The sequence below is a fragment of the Ylistrum balloti genome, unplaced genomic scaffold (assembly GCF_031769215.1).
Source record: "Ylistrum balloti isolate Yb309-2 unplaced genomic scaffold, AGI_CSIRO_Ybal_v1 Utg369668, whole genome shotgun sequence".
NCBI classification, from domain to species: Eukaryota; Metazoa; Mollusca; class Bivalvia; order Pectinida; family Pectinidae; genus Ylistrum; species Ylistrum balloti.
This window is the reverse complement of record NW_026781915.1, coordinates 1178114-1199270: the sequence shown is the minus strand read 5'-3', so window position 1 is coordinate 1199270 and position 21157 is coordinate 1178114. Positions and strand designations below refer to the sequence as shown.

At 36.3% G+C, this 21157-nt stretch overlaps 1 protein-coding gene across 1 annotated transcript in view; it reads right to left on the bottom strand.

Moving 5' to 3' along the window:
- The window catches only part of LOC132560386 (microtubule-actin cross-linking factor 1, isoforms 1/2/3/4/5-like), a 187727-nt gene that overhangs the window by 5039 nt on the left and 161531 nt on the right, over positions 1–21157 (bottom strand). The window contains exons 61-84 of the mRNA XM_060225057.1: positions 21027–21135; positions 19830–20056; positions 19266–19490; positions 19035–19136; positions 18655–18828; positions 18379–18534; positions 17943–18137; positions 17639–17767; positions 13664–13834; positions 13208–13363; positions 12429–12635; positions 11960–12246; positions 11603–11762; positions 10988–11182; positions 10616–10744; positions 10345–10488; positions 9815–10003; positions 9244–9398; positions 8635–8782; positions 8184–8346; positions 7817–7929; positions 7533–7649; positions 5256–5373; positions 2850–2909 (exon numbers count right to left, since the gene is read on the bottom strand). Of these exons, the coding sequence (XP_060081040.1) occupies positions 2850–2909; positions 5256–5373; positions 7533–7649; positions 7817–7929; positions 8184–8346; positions 8635–8782; positions 9244–9398; positions 9815–10003; positions 10345–10488; positions 10616–10744; positions 10988–11182; positions 11603–11762; positions 11960–12246; positions 12429–12635; positions 13208–13363; positions 13664–13834; positions 17639–17767; positions 17943–18137; positions 18379–18534; positions 18655–18828; positions 19035–19136; positions 19266–19490; positions 19830–20056; positions 21027–21135 (3829 nt within the window). The remainder of the gene's footprint in view (positions 1–2849; positions 2910–5255; positions 5374–7532; positions 7650–7816; positions 7930–8183; positions 8347–8634; positions 8783–9243; positions 9399–9814; positions 10004–10344; positions 10489–10615; positions 10745–10987; positions 11183–11602; positions 11763–11959; positions 12247–12428; positions 12636–13207; positions 13364–13663; positions 13835–17638; positions 17768–17942; positions 18138–18378; positions 18535–18654; positions 18829–19034; positions 19137–19265; positions 19491–19829; positions 20057–21026; positions 21136–21157) is intronic.

Below are 21157 nucleotides of genomic sequence, written 5' to 3'. Positions count from 1 at the left end.
CAATTTTAACATCCTTTAACATGTATAAAACATTTGTAAATATACTATATATATGTATATATATCTAACACAACATAACATATATGTAATACACACAAAACTTAATCACAGTTATTTCATTGAGATTTCCCATATATTAGCTGCAATATATATACACAGGTAGAATTCATAATCAACTTTCATTTAACACCAAACCTTTCTGTTCTATAAAGCTGGAGTTAAACTTATTTAGTAATTAACAACATTCTTTTATAATTAACATTCTTTTTATATTACTATAATAAATTGTAATTTTAACAAATTCATTATTATGACTCCACAATATATACTGTACATATGTCAGACAAGTCATCATTCTGTATTCAGCAGGGACAGTTCAGGTCTTTGGTAGGGTTAGGGGTCTCAGGAATACTGAATTTTCCATTATTAGGTTATAATATTCCATACAAGAAACAACATATTTAGATAAAACATGCAGTTAGGTTGATTTATTTAACATTGTCAGGTTTACACATTGTCAGAAAGTTTAATAGCCTTCCCCGAGATCAGCTTCTCTCGTTCCCGGAACAATCCTCCCAAGTGTTAGCTCTTAAAACTTGAATGTCAGCACCTTAACCTAGGTTATACAAATATGGATATTTGGCATTGACAGTGCCTCTACCAAATGGTTCAGTCATGGACAATATATTGCCGACATTATTTTGAATGACTGGGAACATATCAATGTCAGAAAATGCATGCCAATGAATTCAGTTTGCCACTCGAACAAACAAAAATAAGTTTACAGTGAGTAAATTTCATTTTCTAAAATGGAACCACGATGGTCAGTCATTTTTTCATGGTAAATTGAATTTTTAATACCAAAGGAAAACCTCCAGAATTAAATCAGTAAAGAAAGTATATCACACCTGAACCAATGTCAGTAGACCCAAGTTAACTCACATCAGATATAAACAATATTATCAGGGACCCAAACTACATTCAATGAATCAAATAAATCAAAATTATAGCACTATGAATGTCACAAGCTAACTTGATATTCTAGACTAAGTTTTAGTTTCCACCAGCCTACAACCATAGCCTATTTACCGCCACCTTCCGTCTCAAAAGCTGTTCCCCCAGCAACTAATTACATGAATTTTGTATCAGCTTTTTAAATTATACATTCATACCCAAGTTATCGGCATGTTTTTGTCTATTTAAAACCGAAGAATTCAAAGTAATCTTCTCAAGATGTGTTTAAAACAACAACGATATTTATCACACTATTTCCCTTCAGTAATATGAATAGAAAGTGTTAGAAATATTGATTTGATAGGTAAATATCCTTATAAGATCAGTAACATACATGATAAAGCATTAATATTGAGGTCAGTTAGTGGTTACACGTACCTTACAACTTTATAACATACAATATATTATAAATTTTATATGAATTAATCAACAACCATATTAAGTAAGTAAGAATTCTTTTGTAAAATAGATAACCGTATACATATATACCACTTAATATAATTACTATGTACAATAGATTTCTGCTGATCTCGACCTTCACCTTGTACTCTCGGTGATTTAATTAAAAAAATTTGTATCATTTTGTACATGTAGAACCTGGAATTTTTGTTATCTTAAAGGATCTCCATCACAAGACAACAATTTTTAATTGTGAAATTTAAGCAAAATTCTGTAGATTTTTATTTATTTTACATGAATTTTGAAAAGAACCTGATTCTCTGTGAACAGTTGAGATTACAGAAATCCTATGTACATATCTGAACACCTGACATCTTTACCTGGAGACAGCGGATAACTATACTGAGGTTGCGCTTTATAAGAATTTAAAACAATTCATTGAATCAATGAACACAGTTTGAGAAACAATCTTGTCTATCGATTGACCCACTTCAAAATGTCCCCATATAACAATGGTTAAAGCTACCCACATTGAGATGGTTCAACGGCAGCCATAGATAATGGAAAATATAGATGTTGATAAAGTGTAGTAATTAAAGATTGTGTGAAACTGAAAAGTCTGTCATGGCATAGCGACTTAATCATTAGCGCAAATAAATTGAAACAGACCTATCAACTGTCAACTGACATTATTAGGCCTATTCTGCCAATGAAGATAAAAACCAACAAAATTTTCCAGTCATTATTTCATCATCTCCAACACAGACTGAAGAGTACAGGGTGTCATTCTACAACAAGTTTAAGAAATTCAAAAGAGAGAGAGTTTTATCAAAAAAGAAAGGTGCTTTACAACGTTCACTGAAGAAAGAAATAAAGGGAGATAATTGAACAGCCATGTCAAAGCAAGGTTTTTCTTCAAGCTGCAACCAGTTCTACCATTGTTTCCAAGTAGAATAAACTTTTGCCAATAAAATTCATTTTTTAATGATAAAAGATGGATAGGTCTTCTCATGCAAAACAAACCATTCCATTCATTTTTTTTCTCAGAATTAAGTTCATTGCCATTTCATTTGATGATCAACAAATCCAATGATAGGTAGGAAATGAAAGTTACAACTTGTGAATATTTTTGGCTATGTTCTTGGTTCTGTGACAATCGATTCTGTCCCATAAACAGGACTTCCTCAAAACAATAAAACACTTTAACATTTATCATGCAATCGAGCACACAACATACAAAGACAACAGAATAAAGAAACCAAAAGGACATGTAACGCTAACTGATGGAAGCTAACACTGAAGCTGTACTAACTTACAATTATTGGCTAAGGACTGAACACAGGAATTAATAAGGTTAAGTAATATAAAAATGGGATTCTGATGCAAAACAAATCTGCATAACACCATTCCTGTTGTCATAACGACAAAAGACATACTGATTTCTGAGGGTTGTATCTGTATTTTGAAGCGAAACCGATTACGTCTTCGCAAACCAACTTTGGTGGGAAAGAGAAAGTGGAGAAAAACAATTTGAAACATACAATATACAAATATGAATATTACATGGAATAAAAAAAGGACGAAAAAAAAATAAACACTAAGAACAAAAACACTACATGGCTGAAAACAGAGATTAAAGACAAAATTCACCAGAAATAAGCAAAGTTGAAGGTGCAGTTTTTACGCTAACATACAAGATACTGATTGGAAAGCTGAAAAGAAAGTATATAAATTATATATACACAAAATCACTCGTATCAGATGATTTATCCAACACGGGCTTAAAGATGATGATGTGATGGATATGACGGTTAATAAAGCTGGGGGACGACAGATGGAAAAGACCGTTAGAGCATGCTGTCGAGGGATGGCTTGGTGATAGTTGTGGTTCAAACAACAGCAAAGCAACATGCTCGGTAAACTCATCACAACAAGGATGGATAACAACTGAACTGTTCAAACAACGCTCCAGCAAAACTACTACTCCATTCTACAGCTGAATCCTACACTTCAAACTTGTTCGAGTTCTTTATAAATTCTTTGAATAGCTATCAATATGTACCACTTTTTACATGTTACTTTAGAAAAAATCTGTTATTGTTTTCAACAAATCTATGAAGCATTGATTTTCTTTTCTTCTTAATTTCTTTGTGGACTCAGCTGCAGAATTTTGGGCGCACAAACTTGTGAAAACAAAATGAAAACATGAATTCCCGAGATGTAAAAATGTCACGATTACTTACACACTGGGCACGAATCAAAGTGTTTGTTAAAGTCTGTAGGGTGGATTACATGATAACCAATGAAATTCTAGTATAATAAGTACATCTTAATTAAAATGTTAATTAACATACATACAGTGAAACATTTGATAAGGGAGATAACTAGAGGGAGTAATGAGACATGAGTATCATTCAGCAACTGAAGTAGTGAAAACAGCTTCCTCTTTTCTATCCATGATGTTTCGTCATCATAACAGATCACATGCCAAGGCAGGTAGCACAGGCGCTGTGATATATTGAACATGAAAGAAAATAGCGCATACACTTGGCAGCTGCATGCATTCTTAATGAACACAGAAAAAAACGAAGGACCAGAGGTCTGAGAGTAGATATTTTTTTGTTTTTTATTCCAATAAAATATTTAGAAGCATTTTGCTATATAAATGCTATGTCAAATTGATTTTAAAAAAAAAAGCTTTTCCACAAAAATTATTACTTTTTACAGAGTCATGAAAAATGAAAAAACAAAAACAAAAAATTAAAAAATGGAATAAGTTTGTAAAGCTTGTAATAAAATATAATTAAATAACCTTGGAAAGCAAAATCAAAATTAAACTAAACATTTTTTTTAATAAATCATCACCACAATTCAAACTGATACAAGACAGACTTGATAAAAAGTATGCAAATTTTACCTAAAATTTTAAAATTGTAACGATGTGGTGGAGCAAGCCAAGTTAGTAAAGGTGAGAAATTTATGTACATCACAGCTCCACCTAGTGAGCAATGGGAGTACTAAAACACAAGGGAGATAATCACTTTCAGGATATTATGGGATTTTCCATTGAGGATGAAGGATGGCGCTTTGATGATGCAAAAACTCAGTGAACTGGTGTGAATGATATGGGATGCAGATTATTTCATCAAGATGATGTTGATATAATGAAACACAGTCATGGACGAGTCTCCAAGGACAGTAGATATTTAAATGTTAATGTTCACTTGGCTCCAGTTGTTTCAAATCTGATCATCTCAACAAATCATTCCGATAAATATTTGAAAGATTGGAATCAAAACAAAATAAATTCAAATATTCATTGGGATTCTAAATGATTTTTTCTTAACAAGAAATTAAAAAATGTTTCTGAATTCTTTTATATGAATAAAATATTTTGAAATTTTTCTACTATTTAACAGGCCATTGAGATAATGTGACTTTAAACAACTGCACCCGACCTAACACAGTGGAATGAAATCAACACAATGGACATAGTTCATTTTGGAAAGTCGAAAAAAGAAATTTTATATACTTTTGATGAAATAGATACATTTCATAGTTTGTCGAGGTCTAACATGACAGTCGAAATTCAACAGGTAAATCACCAACAAAATCAAATCATTTTGTCTCATATCCTCCCAGACATGTTATCAGCAATGCTATAAAAACTAGATTACAACTATGGTACAGGTATTATTGTATTCAGGGATCAAGGAATTCAGAATTAAAAAGTTTGATTTCTAAGAAAGTATACTAGCCAAGCTGATATACAGTATGCCTCTGACACCTATATTTACATACAGATCTTACGGAAAAACCAGTTACTTCAGGCGAGTACCTACCTCGACATGGGTCATTTTTGACTAAAAATTCGTCCAGAGCAACCCAACCTCCTCCAACACGGACCATCACTGTACTGCGGAGGATGCGGACTAAACGTAACTTTTGGGAGTCACCAAACTGGAAGTCAAAACAAACTTTTAAGCATGTACTAGGAAACAGAAAGTAGTTCTGTGCATACATATGGTACCCATTTATACAGCTACCTTCTATATCTAAATCACTTGTTCTGACCTTCCCTCTACGTTAATCACTGGTTTTGACCTTTCTTCAATCTGAATCACTTGTTTTGATCTTCCCTCTATCTAAATCACATGTTTTGACCATTCCTATATGTTAGTCACTAGTTTTGACCTTTCCTATAAGTCACACACTTTCACCTTTCCTCAATCTAAATTACTCATTTCTACCCACCATGTATTATAATCCATGTTCTGACCTACGCTGTATTATAATCCTTGTTCTCACCTACCCTGTATTATAACCCTTGTTCTGACCTACCCTGTATTATAACCCTTGTTCTGACCAACCCTGTATTATAACCCTTGTTCTGACCTACCCTGTATTATAACCCTTGTTCTGACCTACCCTGTATTATAACCCTTGTTCTGACCTACCCTGTATTATAATCCTTGTTCTGACCTACCCTGTATTATAACCCTTGTTCTGACCTACCCTGTATTATAACCCTTGTTCTGACCTACCCTGTATTATAATCCTTGTCCTGACCTACCCTGTATTATAACCCTTGTTCTGACCTACCCTGTATTATAACCCTTGTTCTGACCTACCCTGTATTATAATCCTTGTCCTGACCTACCCTGTATTATAACCCGTGTTCTGACCTACCCTGTATGATAATCCTTGTCCTGACCTACCCTGTATTATAATCCTTGTTCTGACCTACGCTGTATTATAATCCTTGTTCTGACCTACCCTGTATTATAACCCTTGTTCTGACCTACCCTGTATTATAACCCTTGTTCTGACCTACCCTGTATTATAACCCTTGTTCTGACCTACCCTGTATTATAATCCTTGTTCTGACCTACCCTGTATTATAACCCTTGTTCTGACCTACCCTGTATTATAACCCTTGTTCTGACCTACCCTGTATTATAATCCTTGTCCTGACCTACCCTGTATTATAATCCTTGTTCTGACCTACCCTGTATTATAATCCTTGTTCTGACCTACCCTGTATTATAACCCGTGTTCTGACCTACCCTGTATGATAATCCTTGTCCTGACCTACCCTGTATTATAATCCTTGTTCTGACCTACGCTGTATTATAATCCTTGTTCTGACCTACCCTGTATTATAACCCTTGTTCTGACCTACCCTGTATTATAATCCTTGTCCTGACCTACCCTGTATTATAATCCTTGTTCTGACCTACGCTGTATTATAATCCTTGTTCTGACCTACCCTGTATTATAACCCTTGTTCTGACCTACCCTGTATTATAATCCTTGTCCTGACCTACCCTGTATTATAATCCTTGTTCTGACCTACGCTGTATTATAATCCTTGTTCTGACCTACCCTGTATTATAACCCTTGTTCTGACCTACCCTGTATTATAATCCTTGTTCTGACCTACCCTGTATTATAACCCTTGTTCTGACCTACCCTGTATTATAATCCTTGTTCTGACCTACGCTGTATTATAATCCTTGTTCTGACCTACCCTGTATTATAATCCTTGTTCTGACCTACCCTGTATTATAATCCTTGTTCTCACCTACCCTGTATTATAATCCTTGTTCTCACCTAACCTATATTATAATCCTTGTTCTGACGTACCATGTATTATAACCCTTGTCCTGACCTACCCTGACCTAACCTGTATTATAACCCTTGTTCTGACCTACCCTGTATTATAACCCTTGTTCTGACCTACCCTGTATTATAACCCTTGTTCTGACCTACCCTGTATTATAACCCTTGTTCTGGTCTGCCCTGTATTATAATCCTTGTTCTGACGTACCCTGTATTATAATCCTTGTTCTGACGTACCCTGTATTATTGCCCTTGTTCTCACCTACCCTGTATTATAACCCTTGTTCTGACCTACCCTGACCTACCCTGTATTACAATCCTTGTTCTGACCTACCCTGTATTTGCCCTTGTTCTGACCGATCCTGTATTATAACCCTTGTTCTGACCTACCCTGACCTACCCTGTATTATAACCCTTGTTCTGATCCACCCTCTATTATAACCCTTGTTCTGACCTACCCTGACCTACCCTGAATTATAACCCTTGTTCAGACCTACCCTGTATTTGCCCTCGCCAATCTTATGGATCTTGAACTGTTTGACACATGTACATTTGGACACCTGGTTCTTGACAGCATCCATGATCTTTTCTGCGTCTGTGATGACTTTCTGGGGCTGTAGACAAAAAACAAAGGTTAACAAATGTATCCAGTCCAGTTCACCTTATCACTGATCAGTTGACATCATACTATATATATATAATCAGCAAACTTTATCATACGATTATATCATTCATTTGATGACTTCACATCACATACTGTAAGGGGTTGTTCGATACAGACCTCTCTGTCAGGTCGGAGTGCGGACACAAATTCCTTGTAATCGATGAGCCCCATGCCGTCACGGTCAAAAAGGTTTGCCACAAGCTCCATCTCCAGCTGTGATGTTGGGAATTCTGTGGAATAGACAACATTAACAATTAGGGGTAACATTGAGCTGTGGTAACATTACTGATGGTGGCAACATTGTGAACTGTGACAACATTAGGTCAAACCTGTGACATTACGAACAGTGACAACATAAGGTAAGATCTGATCTAGTTCTAACATATTTTAGTATCTTAACACTAAGTTAGGTCTGACATTCAGTTATCAAGATATCACATACCAGGTGAAACATTATTAATCTCGCTATATAAAGTTAACGTACTTGTGGCCATGATACAGTTGGTGAATTCGGCCCGAGACACGCGGCCATCACGGTCACGATCATATCGTCGGAACTGTTCCATGATGCGTGACTTGTTGTGTCTCATCCATTGCATGTACCTCCTCCTCCAGTCCTCAAACTCAAACTTCTTCAAACGCTCCACCTGAAATAACGTCATATCAAGCCATCATTTTAACTTCAATGAACGACTAGTCAGATTAAGTAATCAAGACCTGCAGTTGCTAGACATTCTGTCTGAGATTGTCATGGATAACATATCAATTTTGTCATTAAAAGACCAGCTTGTCATGCATAACACATCATAACTTCATAAGTAGTTAGAAGTAATATAATGAGTAAAGTTATTACTAGACTTATAACTCTATACATACACAAACCTGGAACACCATTAATTTTACAGAGAATATTTTTGAGAAGCAGTGAAGTATACCTCATTGAGATAGTCGAGGGCGTCCTGTAACTTTCTCTGACGGTCCATAGCCATCAACCACACTGTCCGCCACTTGTTGAACAGAGCTCCGATTCTCGGATTTTTCCATGATGGTTCTGGAGTTCTGCGGCCATCAGCATCACTTTTTCTAAAATTACATGTTTATGATAAATATCCAAACCATTTAACTTGACAAAATGATTCCTGATCTAAAAGCCCAAGGGTAGTTATAGTAGACATAAAGAGAATGCTTGGTAAAATACCACCTTCTCTCTAAACTTTGGCATTATCATGGAGGTGGAAATTATAATGAGGTTCAAAAACTCATAGATATAAAATTGTTTCAGCAAACCTCCAGGAACTTCTACTGAAAATATCTAATAATAGTTTCACAACAACCACAGTGGACATAACATCGAGGAAATTAAATAAAGTTTCAAGACTTTTTCTTTTCAATATATGCAGTAAATTGTGACGCATGATGGTGGGATTATCTTTGGAATTATACAAGGAGCAAATCCTTGCTCATATAAAAAGTAAGTCATATCTGATTATCAGGTGACGCAATGATAAACTTACTTAATAGATCAATTGTCATCAATATCTTACCTGGGTGTCCTAGTTTTGACTGGAGTGTGGCGTCCACTCTGTGCCTTCAGTATCGGAATGTGTGATTCCCCAGACACAGAGGATGTCCGGCGTCGATCTCCCTTGGTCAGTTTGTCAATTTCGGGCTGTTTACCAGACATTTCATTCTGGAAATGCTGTAAGAAAACAAAGTAATGGGACTTTTAGCCACCTCATCTATAAATCCTTCATTTAGGAATATATCGTTATCAACATTTTACAATAATAGCCTTCTGATGAGGATCAGACATGGTTTTATCAACCCAAGAGGAAGTATTGGACCATTCTCCAGGAAGCCAATACTAAGGTATAAGATAAACCCTATCCATAGAGGTAAGCTATAATGTAGATGAAAATATATCATGTTGAACCGGTCATATAACCATCTGTACAAATCTTTCTTACTGTTTGTAATATCCAAATGGTCATCCCTAACATTCCATCTAATTAGAGGTTACATCCAAGAGCTACAGGCTGTAAATAATTGTTTATTTCACCATGAAATTACAGCCTGGTAGTGTTATAGAATTAATCTCAGATTTGCCACACCCACCTGGTGATCTTGGAGAAGATCCTGTATGACCTGTAGGTCCCCTGGGATGGGCTCCTGGTCAAGTCCTGTCAATGTGCCCTCAGCACCATTCAGCCAAGCGATCAGCTCGTCCAGTAAGACATTATTTCTACGCAGAACAGCCAGCCCCTCTGCCAGCTTACGTCCTCGCTGCTTACACATCCCAGTCAGCTGAAAGTTTGGAAATTGTGTTAAAAAAACAAAATCAGATATTGTATAATCTAAGCTTAAACTTCACACTATATCTACTATCTACAGTAGGCAATGTTATTTCATGTACAAAACAAATACCAGTTGTGTGGAATGTCCCAAGAGATGGACTTCATGTCAAAAGAATATTAAATTAGATATGTGAAATATAATGATAACACTACTGGTTCACTCTACCAGTGATGTTATCAAAAAGAAATCTTAATATTATCAAGATTATGTATTTGTATACATTGATGTACAATGTAGCATTATCGATAAACATGATGAACATATGAAATTTTATATGTAAATCTAAGTACCTCCTCCCAGCGTGCTCGTAACACTGACAGCCAGTGTTTCAGGGTGGAAACAGCATCAGGATGGCATCTCTTCATGATGTCCTGACCGATGTTCAGCGTCTCACGAAGGTTTGCTTCTTGTCTCAGTAAGTCCTCTTCAAATCTCTGCAGGGCAAAAGTGAGATTGAGTTGTAAAAGGAAGAAATTTTATGCAGCATTATTTGTTTTGACTGATACAGCCATGCCATGTTTGATTTTGAAAGAAAAATATCAGTTGTGAAAGGAGATATACCTTGTGTTCCTCAATCTGTTTCAGTAGAGGTGCCTCCTCATCAGGAATGGGTCCACGATATCTCAGCTGTCTTTCAGCACTGGCAAGCCAGTCCATCAAACTCTGCCCCTTCTGGTGGAAATCTTCAGCCTAAAAGGACAGGAAGTAGTATGGTCAATCAACATCCGACTTTGGCTTGTAATTATTCATTTGTATCTTTTATCTATCTAACCTGTGTTAGATTGTGATTGCTTTAAAGGAGATTCTCTAAGGCTTCCATTGTTTTTCATATTTCTCTCTAGTAAACAAATCATCCTCGGAAACAAGGCAATGGAAGTGTATTTATTTTATGTGTTCATATCTATGATTAATTCCATGACTATCCGGACATACCAGTTTGTGGGCCTGTTCCAGTCTCTCCTGTTTGTTGACAGACAGTTTACACACACGGTCCCAACTTGTGGACAGTTCTATAAGTTCTGCCTGTTGTTGTGACATATCTCCCTCCGCTTTGTCCATCAACTCCATGGCACGCTTCCGCACAAACGCAACAGTATTAGACCTTGCCCCGAGCTCCTGCTGGAATGCCTGCAGCCAAACATGAAGATTTGTATATGTGTTAAAATATTCTGGCTTTCCTCCATAACTCTGGTATATGTTTTCCATTTTTATCCGTTTCTCTTTAAAAAGGTGTTTGAACTCGCTTAACTTAACGAAGTGTATAAAAATGTGATATCTTTCAGCTGAAGAGTTTAGACATGCATGTTTTTGAAATACATAAACTTGGTTCAGTTCAAAGTTGATGAAGGTATTTCTTATTAATTGTTTCTATCTTTTTTGTTTTCAGAACACAATTTACGAAAAAGACTCATAGAATCCAAAACCAAATCCTCTTTATTAGAAAACTTGATAATATTCAAGACTATTTTGATATTTGAACCGACTTCAAAAATGGCCTAGCAGTGTAAAACCCAGCCCACCAGACTTCCTAGACTGAAAGCTACCTACCTTGTGAGCCTCTAGCAGGTTGTTGACGGTGTCAATGTCACCATGAACAGGCTGGTCTTCCCCGAGCATTGGTTCCACCTTACCCAGCCAGTCCAGTAACGCCTGCAGAGCTTCTGTAAACTGACCTGAGAATAACAGTGCCTCCTCCAACTTACGTTGTCTGTAAAACAGAAAGGAGATGACTCAGATGAATAAGGGAAATAAACAGTGTCACAAAATACATCACAGTGTTATCAGGAAACACAAATAGTTCCATTATTTAATTGAACACTAAATTTCCGTATTTGTATAAATGTTATCTGCAAAAATATCTTGATAGCAAAAACAATGTGACAGATAATAACACTGGACACGCACCTGTCAACAGACTTTCCACATAGGTTATTCCATTGAGCTTTCAGTTCTGTCAGCATCCTCTGAATCTCCGGGACATCGTCTGGTGGACATTTGTCCTTGAGAGCTCGTCCTCCACGGTTCACACTGTCGTAGAGTGGCTGATGTGTTCCTAGACTCCGCTGGAACTCTTTGTGTTTAGCTATCTGTGCTTTGATAGTTACAGGGTCATTACCAACCAGTTGGTTACTGGCTAATGTCTGGAGGGCCTCCTTCATCCAATCAAGTAGCTCCTTCCATATGGTGTGGAACTGAAGCACACAAGAGGTTTAAATAGAACAGAAAATATCTCAAAATATTACACAAATATATATATATATACATCACCAGATCTTCAGTTGGACTCTTTAATATTTTAAAAACAATTGCCTTTGTTGTGACTCGGTGACAAGAGGTTTTCGAGAAAAAACAAACAGTTGAGGCCATCATTTACCTGCTTGGCTTCCTTGAAGCCTCTCTCCAGCTGCCTGGTACGTTCAGCACTGCGTGACACAATTTTTTCCCAGCGGTGTTGGACACTAGAGAGAAGGTTTTTGATGAGAATCACATCTTGTTTCTGTGAGAAGTACTTGAGATGAGTGCCAGTCTTGTCCAAGGCAATCATTACCTCGCGGTTACGACTTACATCTTTCTGGAGAACCTATAAAAAAAAGTCATTAAATTAATGAAGGTCGCATAAAGGTCATACTCACTTTGTTACACAACACCAATGATAGAGTACAACTAAACACATTACAGATCAAAATTTGTGATGTTATAGAGTATAACAGTTTTAAGGATATGCTCTGGAAACATCCAAATTCATTGTTGGTGTGAAGACTTTCAGAGTAAAAGGAAAAATGGATGAAAATTCCACCAAAGCAAAGACAATAGAAGATTTTAAACTGATGTAAAACATAGTTAATGGAGAAGAAAGATATGCTTCAGAATCTACCATGGTAGATTAATAAATGGAACACATTTGTAGATACCTCATCAATAATATATGGCGAGGGGTAAGTTTATATATCTTGTTGATAATTTATGACAAGGGATTAATAGTCAATCATCTGTAGGTATGGGGACTATGAGTATTCTATCCAAGGAAAGAGAATTTCGGCCAGGAATAAGACTTCAGCAAAGTTCTGAACCCAAATTATATATATAACACAATTACAGATATATATAATATATTCCCTGGTAAATGTTTAGTGAGGCAAGACAGTATTGTACCTTTTGGTCCTCTATCTGAACAGCAACTCGTTCCAGGAGACGACTAACAGGATTTAGGTTGTTCAGTGTTCGTTCCGTGTCAGTAAGCCAGGCGATGAACTTGTTGAGGTCGGCATGGAAACTGTTGGCCTGTCCTACAGCATCCTCCAGCTTCCTCTACAAGTACAGAAGGTGTTAAAAGTTAAATCATACCTACTAAATATCTGTTATTTACCTGATTATCCTACACAACAATACACTACCAAGGTACAACAAGAGATGTCCTTAAGTTTTCTATATATATCATCTGATTCTATATTGATTATTAACATTCTGAGACAGAAATTATAAAACTACTGTATCCCAGAACAAGATCATAATCGGAGCCACATGTGGTTCCCTATCGTATGTGGTTCCCTATTGTATGTGGTTCCCTAGTACGGGGTGTCCAGGGAAAGTTACATCGGTCACACCTACCTTCCTGTCAGCAGCACGTGACACTATATGATCCCAGTGTTGCTGTAGCAGAGTCAGTTTTTGTTGGATGTTTGAAGCAGCAGGTTCACCACTTTTCTGCTTAAGTTTATGACCATCTTCCTTCACTTTATCTACACGGGGTTTCGTCCGCTCTAGCTCCTCGAACATACTCTGTGTAATACCCAAAACAGTATAGTTGAATGAATTTCACTTGTTCAATTGTGAAAGGGAATTAATTGGTCATTGTCTTATCATACAAACTGATGTTTCTCAGGGATAAGGCTTACTTGTAATTATTTGACAAGGATGAAATCATTGATTTGTCATCATTAAAGTGTCTTACACTTTAAAGTTCCTTAAAACCCCAAACACAAAGTTTTGATTTTTTTTTAATGATGAATTTAAGATATATTCATACACAGTATCCTGCTTAAGTAATTCTATTATTTTGTAAGAATGTATTTTTTGGTCATTTAAAATCATAACCCTATATTTTGCTATTATGGCATACAATTCACTTTTAAAATGACTTTTAACTCCTACCCAAGCTTGTTTTGGAAACCAATAGTTACCATGGTTACCATGTAAAACTCAAAACCTGGTGATGTTACAATTTAGTGGTGGTTGACGATAACAAGTCTAAATCTACAAACGGACACAAAAAACTCGTGTCTATTTCTACGAGGGAATTAGATTAATTGGAAAGTAATTATTACAACAACTTTGTTGGAGACAGGTCGTTAATAAAGATACTGTAAACTAAAGGTTATTACTACCCCAGAGTACTGGGGTGTGCTGATATCATGTGCATCATTACCAACGACAATTGTTTTAATCATCACAAAGGTGTGGTGGATATCAAAATTCTACAAATTTGTCTGATTTTTAGAAAACTCTCAAGGTGACTTAGACAGAGGAGTTCTCAAGGTCATAGAAAACTCCAGAGATCATGTGAAAGTATATAATGTGTCAAAGGTCGAGAGAGCAATGAAAGTAGTTCCAAGGTCATATGGATACTGAGGACTCCCATAGTAACACTGACAAAGGTATATATTACCAGTTTGTGATTTCAGTGAGAGACGTAACTATCAGGATGTAATATATCAGGGTGTCATAGACAATCATCAGATATTATGTGTAGTTATGATCAGAAAGTGGTGTGCGACTGTGTATTCATTTTCTAGCCTATTTCATATACATAGAATTGTGAATCACAAAATGGACATACACCTTGTTACCATGGCAATGCTACAAACACTAAAGATGCTATCCCAAAAACAAATTTTGTCAAATGTGTAGCTTAGGGAAACAAATCATGTGACCTGATGCTAAGAAATATTGTGTTTTTATGTGTAATACATGTACAGACCAAATCATCATTTGGTGTTTATAAAGTGTGTTGGTGTGTTTATGGCACATCTTGATTATTCAGAATATAAGTTGCTTTAAACTTAATAAAAAAAAAAGTTCTATCTAAAATAACAAATCACATTTGATATCAAGATGGTTTTGTAATTGCATTCAAATTGACTGAAAAACCATGTGCTTCAGTGGTTTGTAATCATGTGACTGTGTAAAAGGGATTCAAAGGTCATGTGATGTGTCCACAAGGTTCAAAGGTCATGTGATCAAATTTTACAGCTACATGGATTAATTTTCCTTGTGAAACATGCAAATTTCTATATTAGTTTTAGGTGAGAAAGGGAGTAGGTAACACCTATTTTATGATTGATTGGTCATAGCGACAATGGACTGGGAAACTGATTGGCTAACAGTTACAGAAATAATGGACTGAAGATGAGAAAATAATTCCTATTTTTCACTTTCCTTCATTTGTTGAATAAAGAATATTCTGATAATCCTGAAATTTAGGGCAACAAAATCAAATTGATGAGAAAGTTCCTTAGGCCTGATTATAAACTTTACTCATGACTTTATAGAAGTACACAGAGGAACCTTGTTATTCCAGACAATTCCATAACACCACTGAGAGGTATTAATTAACTAGATATGATAACAAGGCATGTGAGGGTATTATTAGATAAGTCAAGATTTCCACTTTTTTAACGGTGTGTTTTGGATGAAGTTTTATGGATACGTTGAGTCCAGATTTCATATGAAGATGATTATCCTAAGTTTTGCAATGTCAGCAGTAAATAAGTTTTGATTCTTCAATGACTTCTAACCTAAAGACAAGGAAGATAACTCTCTAGGGAACAAGTCACACCATACACACAAGGTTTTATTTGTGTAACCCGGTTGAAACGGTTCAGGTGGTCTGGAATTATTCCACTATACATAAACGCACTTGTACTGGATGTTGGACCCGATATTGTTTTGGAATTTCCTGTCAAGCTTAAAACAATTAACTAAAATTAAGATGTCATCCATTTTACTCATATTTTACAGCACAATGCTCCTGGAGATAGGTGAGTACACTGATCCTACTTTTTATGCTGAAAATCTGAAAACTAATGATATTAAGCAGTTAGTTTGGGACAGGTACGGCTGGACCCCTCAAACTGCATGTGCCACAAATTCTGCAGTCCAGCCTTGGTCCAAATCCGTACTTGGCTTTTCTCTTGGAAGTTCAACCCATCCAACCGTTTCAACCGCTTACACGAAAGTGCCCTATGTTGGCTTCTTTCAGATCTAACCCAGCAATCCTCACATACCAGTACCATATCTAATAACCCTATATAACGGATATATCATAAGTTGTTTCCTGTCTCAGTTTTGATATACAGCAAACTGCTGTAAAATTATAATTACAGACTCAACATCTCTACTGGCCGAGTAATATCTTTAAATCTAGTAAAATTTATAATTTGATACATAGGCAATGTCATTGTCAGATTAACGAGGTTCCAAATCGTACTTCTTGGTTTTTATTTTACTGTGTGTTTCTCGACCACACAGACAACAGACGTGGTAAGTGGTAAGGAAAGGATGGTCTGGGATACAAATGTTCCGAACTGAAAATGGTCAGACATTCTTCCTTACGAAACACTTATTGACACTTTGAGAGTAAAAACCAAAGTAGAAATTCTGAGTTTTCCAAAATACATTCACAAATTCATCAGTGCTGTATGATTACATGTTTCATTATGAACTTGGGATGAAAACAAAAGAAATCTGTTTTCCATGATCCTTGGAATGAAAGCCAATCTCAGTGTAATATGACCGACTCAGTTTGGACAATTTGTATCCTTCTTAACCTTTAAAACAATAATTAAATCATAAGATTGTAAATCAAGGTTTTAAAAGAACAGAGAAATACCCCAGAACCAAAGATGTATAATAGATACAAAGTCTTACCTCAATCTGAGAAATATACAAAACAACACATAATGACAGCGTACATAGAAATACTCGTTCAACTCCAGATCTCACACTACTGTAGGTCAGGTCATCTTCTTTATGTTTAGCCAATCAGAGTAATTATACACATTGATAAATATCACATGGTATAACACCAGGTCAGAGAGTTAAAATCATAGTTCAAAAGGTTTATATGATGACCTGAGATACATGTGTTAGACCTGGGCAGTTTTGTTACTATAATGTTTATTTAGGTGATGTTAAGAGATTCTCTAAATACAAGAAATAAAACATTTTGTTAAAAATAAAATTTTGAATCTTTAATTTCTTTTAGTATCCCAAAGACAGTTAAAGAATTTGAGAGAAAAAAAGTTTTTATTGCTATGATGAAACTTCAAATACTGGTATACTGAATATGCAGGAAGAAATGACTGTATATGAGGGGTAGGTAAATATAGAATTATTTACTGTTAGTATAGAACAGGCAAAATATAAAAAAAATATACATACACAAATAAGTAACCATTTCCATATAATTTTGTTACAAATAATAATTATTAAATCTGTATGAACAAAATACAACAGAATATGAAGGTACTTTCACAGAAATGATGACCATAACAACAGGTATAATTCATATAGAGAAGACCATACCATGAATCTGTCCAGCTGTTCTCGAGCCGTCTCCGGGAGGCCTCCTACAGGGGTAGTGGTGATGAGGTTCCCCTCCAGATCCCCAAGTAGTACCAGAAGATCTTGAAGGTCGCCTGTAAACTGCTTGGCCTACAGAGTATGATAAAAGTTTCAGTTTATTAAAATTTAAATATTTATGAAATACCTTTTTATTTATTTAATACTGGTCTACTAATTACATCTTTTGTTTTTCACCTTTTTAGAATTACCTTTTGTCTTATAACAAGAAACCCAGACAAATACATTTTCAGTGACCTTGACCTACCTCTCTGAGGGCATCCTTTAATTCACCATACTTTTTGTCACATTTGTCCTGTACACGTCCCCAGGTCCCATTGGCCTCGCTGAGTTTGCGTTTGATAGGGGTGTCCGAGCCTTTCTCTGTGGCAGCAACACGTGCACCTGCCTCTTTGACGGAATCTACACTCTCTTTGTGGGCATCAATATCATTCTGTACGACCTACAAGTGAAGTTATCACAGACAATATACTTGGCTGTAAAGTCGTAACAAATACATACAAGTACGCTAAAATTGGAAGTTTTTGTTCACTGTACAACCTCATTACATATTTACATTCAAATTCAGCTTAGTTTGTCTTAACATTTCAAAAAAGAAACTGACAATGTCATGAAATACAGTACACTCAATTTTTAATACAGATCTATTTATAACTTTTATTTCTGACCTTGTGTGACCTTACCTTAAGTTTGGAGAGCTCTATCTCTATGTGTTTGGGGTCGCCATAAGAGGACTGTGTCTCATCCAGGGTTTGTTCAGTTTTGTCCAGCCAAGCCAATAGTTCATTGAGTGCATGCTCAAATTGACCAGCGTCCAGCATGGCTAACTGGAGCTTGCGCTGTAGAAAACACGTCAGAACAATCAGAACAGAATCAAATAAACTGAAAACAATTTCTTACAAAAACATATGACATCTCCGTAAATAACTTAATACTGAGATCCTACATTGTGGCCTTACCTGTCTTTCAGCTATTCCTTCTAGGAGTCCGTCCCAGCGTTTGTTGACTGAGGTCAGCGGTTCCTTGACCACTAGAGCCTGGTCAGTGGAGGATGTCTCCTTGACCATATCATTGCCGTTCTGGTTGAGTGACTCGATTTCCACTTGTTTGGGTTCAACCTCAGCTTTGAATACCTAAAGTAGAAATGGTAAAAATAGACATTAATCCCACTAACATCTGTTTCAGAGATATTGACAGACAGACAATATATCTCAATTAGATTAAATTATAAATGGACAAAATGTTTAATTTCTCTCATGGAGGACGACATATATAAACATTTAAGGAGTTGATATATATACATCTAGTCATTAACCCCTATGTTTTTATGTGTCCTTACCTTGATGTCATTCCATTGGGATTTAATGGTGTCAAAGTCAGATCCGACCCTGTCCATCTCCCTCATACGCACCTCCCTCTTCTGTAGCCACACCAACAGTTTCTGAACAAACAAGCACATATTTGTTACAATTAATATTCAAAGTTGTCTTTTTTCAATAAAAACCACTTCATTTAAATAAAAAATTCTCTTCGAAAATGCTTCTTACAAAAGTAACAGTAAACAGCATACCATGAGCTCATCCTGAAAGTGGACAGCCTTATGAAGTGCGTTCTCCAGTGTCTTTGAGCGTTTGTCACACTCAGCTTCTATCTCACTCATGTTTGTGTCAAGGTCATCAATGTTCTTCTTGACCTCTGGACGATCTGGTTCTCCACACAGCGCCATCAGCTGATCTCCAGTCTGCCTTACTTCCTCCAGTTCACACTTGGAGTCCTCTATGTCCTCTTTAATAGCCTGTGAAATTGGAGGTAATTTTAATATCAAATAGAACATGAAGAGAAATTAAGTTTAACTGCTTGTTAAAACCTTAATGAGTGAGGCTGAATTGCCTGTAAAAATTTCAGACCTTCAGCTGCATTTCAATGTTTGGAGTTTTAATAATATCAGACAAAAAAAACAGAGAAATTAACAAATAACCAAAATACTACATGGATAACAATTATATTACTTGTAAACAATAATTAATGAAGTTAAATAAAGATAACCTCATCATTTTACTTCAACTTGAACTGATATTCACATCTCTTCAGTTTAACAATTAATTGTTTTATCATTCTCATCCAAAATAGCTACCTCAAGGAAATCCTGTTGTTCCCTGATAATGGAAGGTTCTAATGCAGGCGGGTCTTGGGAGTTAATATTATCCTGTAGATCTTTCATTACACCTGTTAGGTGATGAATGTCGTCCCAGAATTTCTCGGATACCTCCAATGTGTCCTCCAGAGCAAGGCTACGGTTCTGTGTCGCTCCCTTGATGTCATTGTAAAGTTGGATCAGTTCTGAAAGTTTCTGCTGCACATCTGTTAACAGAAATAAGTCAGAAGGTCAAGTTATATTAAAAGTTAGGGTGAGACTGTTGTGGCTTCATATTCAAACTCTTTGACCATGACCTTTGACCTTTGACCAAGACATGTACATAACCAAAACCCAAGAGGAAACAGAACAATATTTAAAAATGGCCTGCTTAGTTTACTTCAGAGAAATACCAATTACAAAATTGACCTGAATTCTGCTTAATTCCGATGATGTTTGGCTTAACATAAGTTTGTCAGTGGTAACGGATTAGTCATAGCTTCAAAGATTTTATAAATAAGCCCTTTACAAATGTAGTGGGGTCCTATCACATAACTTAACTTGGATTCCTAAAAGAGTTCAAAAGGATAATTTTCAACTTCCATGGTTATGAAGATGGCTTCAAGACAGACCGTGCAAATTCTCAAAATTTCTCTCCCACACTGGTATCCTGTGTTACAGTGACCTAGTCTCTCTCAAGACTGATCATCCACAGTTTCCCACATAACCCACACCACACTGGTATCCTTTGTTACAGTGACCTAGTCTCTCTCAAGACTGATCATCCACAGTTTCCCACATAACCCACACCACACTGGTATCCTGTGTTACAGTGACCTAGTCTCTCTCAAGACTGATCATCCACAGTTTCCCACATAACCCACACCACACTGGTATCCTGTGTTACAGTGACCTAGTCTCTCTCAAGACTGATCATCCACAGTTTCCCACAAAACCCACACCACACTGGTATCCTGTGTTACAGTGACCTAGTCTCTCTCAAGACTGATCATCCAGTTTCCCACATAACCCACACCACACTGGTATCCTGTGTTACAGTGACCTAGTCTCTCTCAAGACTGATCATCCACAGTTTCCCACATAACCCACACCACACTGGTATCCTGTGCTATACTGATCTAGCCTCTCTCAAGGCTAATTATCCACAGTTTCCCACGTAACCCACACCACACTCACCCTGTACAGCCTCATCCTGATCACTGCTTGCTTGTTTGATGAGCTCCTCTGCTGTTGACTTGACTGACCTAAGTGCTGACTGTCGCATGTCCATATCATCCATCAAACCCTGTACAGAATGATAGTATATG